General features: G+C 33.8%; 1 protein-coding gene across 1 annotated transcript in view; it reads left to right on the top strand.

Moving 5' to 3' along the window:
• The first annotated feature begins 1,249 nt into the window (after positions 1–1,249).
• LOC117123074 overlaps positions 1,250–11,124 on the top strand; it is a 13,099-nt gene continuing 3,224 nt past the window's right edge. Inside the window, exons 1-6 of the mRNA XM_033268902.1 lie at positions 1,250–1,328; positions 4,249–4,477; positions 4,810–4,937; positions 6,501–6,675; positions 7,870–8,000; positions 10,415–10,468. Of these exons, the coding sequence (XP_033124793.1) occupies positions 1,250–1,328; positions 4,249–4,477; positions 4,810–4,937; positions 6,501–6,675; positions 7,870–8,000; positions 10,415–10,468 (796 nt within the window). The remainder of the gene's footprint in view (positions 1,329–4,248; positions 4,478–4,809; positions 4,938–6,500; positions 6,676–7,869; positions 8,001–10,414; positions 10,469–11,124) is intronic.

Here is an 11,124-nt window from a genome sequence, read left to right as displayed (position 1 = left end):
TGTTACTTTTGTTAACATTTACAGATTTACAGTTAAATCCCATGTCTCACAATATCTTGATAATTTATTTAAATAATTTTGTAAACCACGTACAGTATCACTAAATAGTATAAGATCATCTGCATAGAGTAAATGATTAATTATTACCTATTTGGATTTTGTCGTTTTCGTTCTCTTCATTTAGCTTTCGACTGAAATCATTTATAAAAATATTAAATAAATATGATGATAATGGAGGCCCCTGTTGAATTCCAACAGAACATTTAAAATTACTAATAGTATTATTTTCAACCCTAACATGAGCTGTAAGTTTGCTGTACACTGATTTAATAATGTTGAGCATTTTACCTTTCACTCCTGTATTGTTCAATTTAGTACAAAGGTAGTCTTACAGAGTCAAAAGCACGTTTAAAATCAATAAATGCTACATACACTCTCCCTCGTTTTTTAGATAAGTATTTAGTAATTATTGTATGAAGAATGAATAAATTATCTGATACCCTAAACCCCTTTCTATAACCAGCCTTTTCTTAATGTAAAATATTATTTTCGTCAGCCCAATGATTTAATCTAAAATTCATGTGTAAAAAGATTTTGGCTAACACTGGTATGAGAGATATTCCCCTGTAATTTCCAGGTTGATCTCAGTTTCCTCTTTTAAATATTGGAATTATAAGGCTAGTTGCCCATTTATTGTGGGAAGTTTCCAATATTAAAAAAAAATCAATGGCATCCTTCCATCCTTGGGATGATGGATATGAAGCAATCTTTTTGAGAGTTTCTAATTTTATGTACCGTTGCACTTTGGTTTATGGCTGAACAGTCCAATTTGTGAGCGACAAAACCTGCCACAATTATTGCAATTGTAGCCACCAATAGTTTGAACTTGGCTGGTGCTCTGTTTCCTGTGTGTACGTCTGATGATGCTTTCCTGTACAGGCAACCAATAAAGATCACAAATAAGGGGAGATGTATGAGAAGTTTAACATATTGTTTTACTTCCGGAGCATGGCATTATGACCGTATGATTGTGATTGTATCGGTAAGTAAAATCAGGTTTAAGGAAATAATTAACGGCACTAAAACTAAACACCTGATCTAATAATACATGTAGGGTAATTTTTTATCTAAATTTGGCGATGACATAACGAAACAGCAACGGGAATTTCCTAGTACTTCATCCCATAGTAGATAACGAGAAAAAAAATTGAAATGAGCTATTATGATGTAGTATTCAGTCAAGTACACTATGTTTATGACATTGGTTTTCGGTGGGATCCTAGCGGTATTTATTTTTGTCGTGGGCACTTCAGGCGTTATATGTAAAGGTAGGTGGAGTAGGCAAATACTTATCCATCGTAACTCTGCGCAACGTCTATCTTTAGTAGATTTGTAGTCACTGCCTATGATGATGAAACGAAAATTAGAAATTGAATGCCCGGATGAATTGAAATGGTCACTCACAGGAAATCCCTTGCTTATATCTCTAATAGATTTTTTATGATTATTGAGTCTGTATCTAAGCTTAGTGCCAGTCTCTCCAATACAATTACCCATGTTAATTTATAGCAGTAAATCATATATACCACATTAGAGTGATCACAATCTAATCTGGGGGTGCGTATAGTGCAATCTGTCCTAGGTACATGGAATAAGCTGTCTGTTGTGATGACAGTGCAAAGTTGGCACCTAGGTACGTTTTAAACATGGTGTGTTTCCATACTCTTGGGTGGTAGGAGGTAATTTGGATGAAGTCAAAATCGATTTCAAATTTGTCACAATTTTATAAAAAGACCGCTATTTATATGGTTTAGTTATAATCAAGAAACATGTGCATGATCTGCAATTCCCACCGCTCCATGGGGAGTATTTATAATAATTTATGTCACTCCAAAGTTTACTCTCAGATGATCCAGACACCATAGATGTAAAGAGAGAGGCGATCAAAGACTGAGTAAAACTCACTATGCATAAGGTTTGCTGTTCAACTATTACTGTTCATAATCTTCACATTACTATTAGTCTCATTAGTTTACATTATTTTCAAAAGATGCTGCAAATCATGATGCCGATGTGGATCGCTGTTCATATACGTTGGCTATTCATAATTAAGATTTACTAGTCATGCTTTGCGCTATTTATAATTAAGAAAGAGATTCGCTAGTCTTAAATTTATTTTTTTAAATACAGCTATTCAGAGGTTAGCTTATTACGGTATGTCAAGAAAAATGTTCGCTAGTCACAAATGTATAAAAATACTGCTTTTATATGGTTTAGTTATAATCATAAACATGTTCGCTAATCGTAAAGAGAAAAAAAAGGCTCGGAGCTAGCTTTCACCCCTATTTTAATTTTTACTTTTTATTATAACTACCGAACTTTTTCTTGATAATGTTTAGCGAGCCCTTCTTTGTTCATACTAGCTAAACTGTGTTTGTTATGATTCGGGAACCCTACGAACAAAGGAGTTTTAGGCTATGACTAGTGAACCTTATAAACGAGAAAAAGCAAACCTTAATAGCGGGCGGACCAGTTTTTTACAATACAGTCTAGTTTTGCATTCACCGCTCTCCTCTAATATAATACGACCCTTTGTAAAGCATTTTATTGACACCTTACTGTTCCAACACAATATCACTCTACTTCATAAGGAATCTTCATGTGGCATTTTAGGAACAGATGTCGAACTGGTACACATAATAATTGATAAGTTCTTGCTCTGTTAAACTTATACTGTACTAAGTGATTAACACACATAAATACACACACTCCCATACACCCGCACACACACACCCACACACACACACACCGACGATCCCAGTCAGGCGACAGTGCGAGATGGCCACCTTCTCCTGGCACACGTCCTTGATTTCTTAAACATATAGTAATAGCATGGAGGTATAAAATTTTTATACCTCCATGGTAATAGTACGTTTCAGAAAGCGGCACAGCTCTCATACTTCCACACAGACAAGTCTTGAAAATTTAACTACAAACTATTAACAGCTTAAAAAAAAAAATTCAACCATGGACCTATTAATAAGATTCAACCTAACTTACTTGTTTTTAATTAGACCGTATATCTATCCCATACCAATTTAACACATACTGGTATTGTATATATTTTGTCAAAGTCCGATAGTAGGCTATCATTAATAATAATTGTCATATTCAACCAATTTTTAATATTTATTAAAAGTATTAAATATTATGGGCTTCTTTTCGAGATTCATTCAGATTGGCGATATCTTTGATTATGATGTTAGCGTGCGTAGTGAGTAACAATATATTATTTTATTGTACAACATGGTTAAAATTAAAAAAAAATATTAAAGAGAAATTCGAATTCCATAGTTGAAAAATGTACAGTAGCAATTCAAAATATTTACAGCATTCATTTTGAAAAGAGGCCCCCCTCTTTAGTTTGCACAAGTGACCTCGAAAATTGAAGCCCGTAACTTGATAGTAGGGAGCTTTCGATTTGTGCGACGACACGACGCTATAACGGAATCACTCATGCGTGACCGTCCTACCTGGCGTCCTACGTTTCATGCATACGTAGATTTCAGGATCTACTGGACGAGAGGTGACCTTAACGTTGTCGCATGCGCAAATGACTTTTAGTGACGTCATTACGTTCTACGTCCTACCGTCGTCGTGCAATCGAAAGCTCCCTATTACATGCTTTTAGGCAGTCTCCCTCTAATATAATGACCTCTACTGGGACCAGAGTCTCCATGGTATTTTAGCAGCTTTGGTCTGGACTGTATAATTACAGTCCAGACCAAAGCTGCTAAATACCATGGACACTCTGGTCTGGTCTGTAATTAGAATAATAAAGATAAAAGACATTTGTTAAGTTGGGACCATAGAAAAGTGATCTATATTTGGAGGTGGTCTTTAATTGGAGGGGTCTTTAATTGGAGGGAGACCTGTATTATCAATAAAGAAACTATAAACCAAAATTAATGTTAATTCAGCAGTTAGATTTTTAATTAATTCTCATTCGCCACTTTGCAGGCTTTAATTTCATTTTTAGTCATATTAAATGTAAGTCAAATTGTACGTTTGTTCCCCTCCTATGACATCATTAAAGAAAACCTACTTGGTAAAATAAAAACTCTTAGTAAACAATGGTTTAGGGCAAAGCACGCATTTATAAAAGGAAATAAAAATGTTGTAATGGACGCAATGTAATAGGGAGATGATTCTACAAATAATCTACAAAATATTGTTTTATTTTTACAGAACATCCATGTGTGAGTATAGTTGACTCTGGTTCATTAAGGCTTGAAGGAGGTCGAAGCACACTGGATGGCACTATAACGGATGGCTACGTTGCGATTACCGAAAAGAATTATGGGCCCCTTGTAGGATACGTTTGCTCCACAGACGAAGAAACCAAACAGTTGCAAGGCAATGCTATATGCCATACTCTGGGCTTTGAAAAAGCATATGATATGCCAAAAGACCATAGGTAGGTCAATCAATCAATCACCAACCACCCAATTAAACAAGCCAACAAAACAAACCGATATCAATCAATCAATCAATCATTCAGTAAATCAATTATTCAAACATTCACTTAATTAATCAGTGGACCAATCAGTCAATCAATCAATCAAGTAATCAGTCAGTTAATCAGTCAGTCAGCCAGCAAGTCAGTCAGTCAATCAATCAATCAATTAATCAATCAGTCAATTAACCAATCAGTCATTCAATCAACATTCGATAGAGTCATGCGCAAGTTAAACTACGAGAGGGCCTATTGTAAAATACTTAACGTTTTATTTTTATTTATGTTGGCAGATATGGAAAACCTCTGGAAACATTGCAATCTTACAAACTAAATTGCACTTATGAGGATTCTCTATGCATTTTGGAGGAAACCGATGACTGCACGAGTGAAAAACTTGTGAACGTGTGGTGCATTAAGGGTGTGTTTAACTTCTGTAGTTTTGTTTGATAATAACAAACTCTGTTTAAATCATAGAGCTATTAAACATTATTATATCTCTATGGTTTAAATATAGCCTATACAGTGTATCAGCTTGGCATACATGACGTGAAGATCAAGAACCCGAGAAATATAAAGCTTTACAAACATGAAACCGGTAGTATAAGCAGTATAATGTATATTTCCTTTGAACTTTAAACTAGAGAGCGTTTACTAGAGTTATTATTTAATTGACAAGAAAACAAGCTTGGCAATATAGGATATACTTGTAGTATTACGCTATTGTTTCCTGGGAGTGGAAAGCAACTACACACAGCTAACAAATTTACGATATAATACCTCTGCAGTTAGGTATTCAAAATGTGTTTTTTTTTAAAAATCCAACCATAAATACGTTTTTATAACGTAATTTGGTTAACGTTGCTGCAACGTTGTGTTAACAGTATTTCTGACATAGCCTAACCAGAAGGTGCACAATTTCTTCGAATGTTATATAGCGGTGCATCTAGGGGTGCGCACCCCCACCCCCAAATAAACGCTATCCCCTCCATCCAACTGAAATTGTTCGAAACGAAAAAATCAAGTAGTTAAATCTCCCCATATCACCTTATTTGCGAGCTAAATCCCCTAACTTAATCATCGAGACCCCTTAACCTTTAAGCGCCCCCTCCCCCATCAACCTCCTAAATATCCCTCAGCTCCACCCTCATGTTGGCCACCTTCATTGAAGAACAATAATTATTGCTGTTTACTTTTAAGTGGAAATATGGCCTCAAATTCAATATTGTTGCAAAAGATCATGAATTGAGACTATTCTTCTATTAGAACCATAAATGTAAAGTAGAGTAAATTTAGAACAGAAACCGAGAACAAATGTATCTATACTTGACTTGCACTATCTATAGACCTAATATGATTGCATTTTGCTATTTATAGTCCAGTGAGAATAGAAAGCACAAAATTAAACATGTATAATTTCCTCTATTCAATAAAATCACGGCAAGTGCAGAGAATGCATCAGGCCATTGTAATATTAATCTTTAGTACACATAGAAATTGATTACATTACAATAAATAATGTTGCATACATTGCTTGTCCCATAGCAAATCCATGGTGTTCCTGTTAAATGCTTAAGATGAGGGTATACCATATTGACCTTTCCTCTGTTTGCTATACATCGAGAACTAGTGCTGTTCAACGCATGTGCAGAAGTGTGAAAAAAACTTGCTTCTAATTGGATTAGAATTTCCGATGATGCCACAGTATCCCAGTTTTTCAAGGCGTCTGCATACACAGCAGAAAGTTACGGGCTTGAATCCCGGTTGGGGCATTTTTTTTTTCATTCACATATTCCATTTTAATGTAATTCGCCATACCATCTGTAGTTTCCTTATGAACGATTAAAAAATATGAATTTGACCCCATTTATAAAAAGAAATCATGGAGTATCCTTAGCAATGACAAAGCACATAATTAACTAATGCTTCTTTTCTGAGTGACATTATAGGCCTTATTGTTTTTTTGTTTTTGTTTTTGTTTTAGATTACTCTGTGCGATTAGTGACTGATGACAAAGAGAAGTTTTTGGACAACGGATTCTTTGTATACTACTTAAATTTCACCTGGTATAAAGTGCACTCACACACTTATACATGGGACTTCTTATGTATGGAGTATGGCTTTGCTAAAAAAGATCAACATGAGAAGGGGAATAGTAGGTGAGTTGGTACAATTAATTTATTTTAAATCACATCCAAAAGCAAGCACACCACTGCGATGGAATATAAACAATTTGTTATTAATTAATGTCATAGTTTAACTGTTAACAGGCAATGATCGTTGTGCTCGAGAAAATCGCAGTTAAATATAGTGATCAACCGTATCCATCATCTCAATTCTGGAAGCTCTTCTGCCATTACCCATTGTAAACCAGGGGTGCCTTCAGGAGTTGCACGACGGCGGGGGTCCAATGTTCCCTACGGGGGTAAGGGAATGGGAAAAGATCCTGGGGACAAGTCCCCCACATATATTTACGGGGGTTGGTCCCCCTCACGTTTGGTCCGCTATGTAAATTCCTAAGTCAAGAAAGTGACTGAAAATTGTTGAAATGCCCTACATAAATGACCAAATTTAAACGAAAGACCGCTGTACAGGCAGAGAAAAACTTATTTATAGCTAGATACCGGTGTCTCTGCCCACAAATATCTGATCTAAATATAATACATGACTCGCTTGCACTTACTTTTATTATAATTTGTAAAGTATGAGAAAAAGCATGTAAAATTGTTTTTTTCCCCGACATTATTAAGTAGGTAAAGTTAACTAAACACATAAAAGACAATGCTTTATTTTCTGTAGTACATTTCAGCGAATATTAGATCATTTTTTAAAAATAAAACTTTCTACGGTACATCACACATATCAATTCGATCTCTATGGTTGCCGAAAATCGTTAATATAAGTTTATGAGAAATCTGTTAGCCCATCATTTTGCCTCATGTGATGATGAAAGTTACTATAATTTATAATTTCAGACTTTAGAATTAAAATTTTAAGTGGTTTAAAAGCAGATGTGTATAAGAGACAGATATTAGAGTCTATTTATATGTAAAAAATACTTATAATGTTTTTTCTCCCCGACAAATTGTTAAACTACAACACATAATTACCGCAAAAATATATTATTGCGTGATTAGACTTCTTGATCCAAAGCCGGTTAGAATAAATGTAATTCTACTGAAGTAGAACATTAATAGAATGTGTTGAGAATGATGTTGTTTTCATTAGTTTTCTTTACAGTCATTTAGGGGGGGTTGGGGGCGTTTATTCGACAAAAAAAATAAACGTTCTCAACATGTCCCCTTCATAGGCGTTCACTCTGTATTAGGCTTAATGTTTATTGTTGTTTTCAGAGTTATCCCTGCTGAAGCCAACTACACATATGGTGATAAACAGTTTAGGTGCGACAAAGATAACAACAATTGCTATTGGGAATTAGTGGATAAAGCCCCAGGTGAACCTTATTGGGTAAACTGTACTGGAGGTATGAATCTCACCCTTTTGTAAACACTATTATAGAAACAGTTTTGACTTACTGTATACTTTTGTTTTTACATCACATGCTATGTAATGATGATGATTATTTTATTAATAATAATGATGATGATAATGATAATAACAATTATTATTATTTATTATTATTAAACAGTGACATGCATGCTTATTGCCGCTACTGCTGCTACTTCTACTACTAATTAATTACACCAAAATTCGAAAGTTCAACATATAACTAAATGGATCTGTTCGTATTCATTTGTGGGGAAACTTAGAAAGTTGACATCTCGTTTCAACATGAATACCAATTTGGTAACTGATAGCTGGAATAAAATCATTAACGAAAATGAGAAAACTCTTAAAACTGAGTAAATAAAAGAACTAATTAACATGAGGAATAACAAAGTTAAATTACCACTGTACCATTTGTAACACGGTCAGTTAATTATGGTCCATTAAGAGATCATTCAATTACGTTTAAACTCAAATACTGTATTCATTTTGTAATACTCTTAAGCCACCATAGATTTCTATAGGACCCTGGTCCTTAATTCAATTCAATTTTATCAAAAATAACCTCCAAACAAGAAGAAGCATACATATAAACACGTTCAAACATTGGAAATAAAACATTGACTCAAATAATTAAAACACTGCACAAGGTTACTTAACTTGCATCTACGAGCAGAATGTTAAAAGGTAATCTTTCAATAAATGTACATAATACAATATTTTATATAAATACATGTTATAATATATAATATATTCCGGCCAATATATATATACACATAGGCTTATATTCATATACATACATACATACATACATACATATATATATATATATATACATACATACATACATACATACATACATATATATATATATATAGTATATATATATATATATATATATATATATATATATACTGTGCAGATTAGGTTGAAAGCAGATCATGCTTTCACTGTTGACAACAGTGCTCAATACATAAGCAGAGCAATATAAAATCAAAACAAGATGATTCAGAGCCTAGCACCTGATGATTGAGGAAGTACCTCATGAAACAGCATGTAGTGCAATAAAATGCATCATCATAAAACTTACAATTGTAATCTATATGCCTGTCTCTTATACAATATACATATATATATTTAACAAGAAATGCACGAAATTTGAGATTTTTAGGAACTTTCAGGGGGTGAAAATGGCATCTTCAAGGGGTGGGGAAAGATTTTCCACAGATGGATATTTTCCCCTTGTCCCCCGGTGGTTATAGTTCAATTCAATTTTATTCATCAAAGAAATGTTAAAATACCAATAAACTACACAGGCCAAATATAGTATAAAAGCGCAAAAGAAAAAAAAACACTATAATAATAATAATAATAATGATAACAATGGTAACAAAATGGCTGTCATAGTGATCTCTGATGAAATAATTCACATCAAAAATTGAATTCTGTGAGCTTAAGTATGATTCTGCTGTAAAACACAACCATTTACGAATTAAGATATTCTACATATTTAACATAAAATGACAATGAATGACCTTAAATGACCGTCTTATTATCTTGACCATCTGACCATGTCACAAATGGCATAAATTCTTGAGAGTTAATTTATAATTTCAGACTTTAGAATTAAAATTTTAAGTGGTTTAAAAGCTGACATATTGATAAATATAGGTTTTGCGTGGCAGCCATTTTGAAATCCAAGATGGCCACCAAAATGACCTTGAATGAAATACTGTAATTCATATAGTAAAACAAATTCTGAGAGCCTGGTTTTGATTCTAAGGTAAAACAAGGCAGTTATGTAATTTTAAAGATATACAATATATGACCGGAAATAAACTTGAATGATCCTAAATGACCTATTTGTGACAATTTGACCAGGTAAAAAATGGTGATAGTATTCCATATTTTTAGATGTTAGAATTATAATTCCAATGTGTTTAGAAGCAGAGATATAGATAAACGGAGGTTTTATAAGATGGACATTTTTAAATCCAAGATGACCATCATAATGACCTCAAATGAGGTGGCTTCTACCTAAAATTGAATGCTATGACCATAAGGAACATGTAAAAAAAAATGGTGCGTTTGTCCGGAACGTCCACATTCAGTTCAAATATGGCCCGAAGCCGTACTATTATTAGTACTTTCATCAATTATTGTTATTATTAGGCCTATTATTGGCATTGTTATTACATTATTACTATCATTATTATTATCATTATTATTATTATTATTATTATTATTTTGTAACAGCGCCACATTTAACCATTAATGAGATTCTTGAATTGTATTTTAAACACGCAACCCAGTGGCAGCGATGACCATAGGTCTGTAACAACTTTCATTATTAAAACATGTTTTGAAAGTGCCTATATTATATTTTAACAGGCACAGCACAAACGATATTCGACAGAATCAATTCTCCAGAAGCATTTACAGCTGGTAAGTCAGCAACTATATATTTTATATCAATTACGTATACAGTATACATTCATACACATTGTTCAATTATCGTCTATATTTTTACACTGTCGCTTTGTGGGACCTTAGCAATAATGTCTCACACATACGCAGGATTACCAAAATAGGTGGGGCTTAGCGGAAAAGTCCAATACTGGTCAGAGTAGGAATTGAACTCTCTACTCTCCTAATCACAACTCGCATCTGCCGTCAAGATGGCAACTTGGCGCCTTATTATTTACTTATCTATTCAACTTTCTTTTATGAGGGTAGCACCAATGGATGCTTATCATAAAAATCAACCACCACCCCCATCACAATCTATACCTTACATCGATGACAAACAAAACCCAGCCTACAGTATGTGGACAATTTGTTTAGAATCTTGATTTTAGAATCTTACTTAAAAGTTTACGGATTTTATATAATTTGAGAATAGATTTAGCATAATCAGGTACATTAATATTGGATCCCATTTCTTAAATTACGAATCTCGTGCGCGTTTGTTATGTAGACGACCTTAACTAAATTTGCGATGTTGTGCAAGGTGCATCGCTCCATCTAAGCATAGCGACAGGCCATTATAATGCAGGATTAGGACGATTCTAGACGAGTTCTTTGTATTATTACTATCCTTG

The sequence above is a fragment of the Anneissia japonica genome, unplaced genomic scaffold, assembly GCF_011630105.1.
Source record: "Anneissia japonica isolate Jap-2015-1 unplaced genomic scaffold, ASM1163010v1 scaffold2999_len715162_cov194, whole genome shotgun sequence".
Classification (NCBI taxonomy): Eukaryota; Metazoa; Echinodermata; class Crinoidea; order Comatulida; family Comatulidae; genus Anneissia; species Anneissia japonica.
Note: the sequence above shows the minus strand (reverse complement) of the source record. Positions and strands in the feature narration are given on the sequence as shown.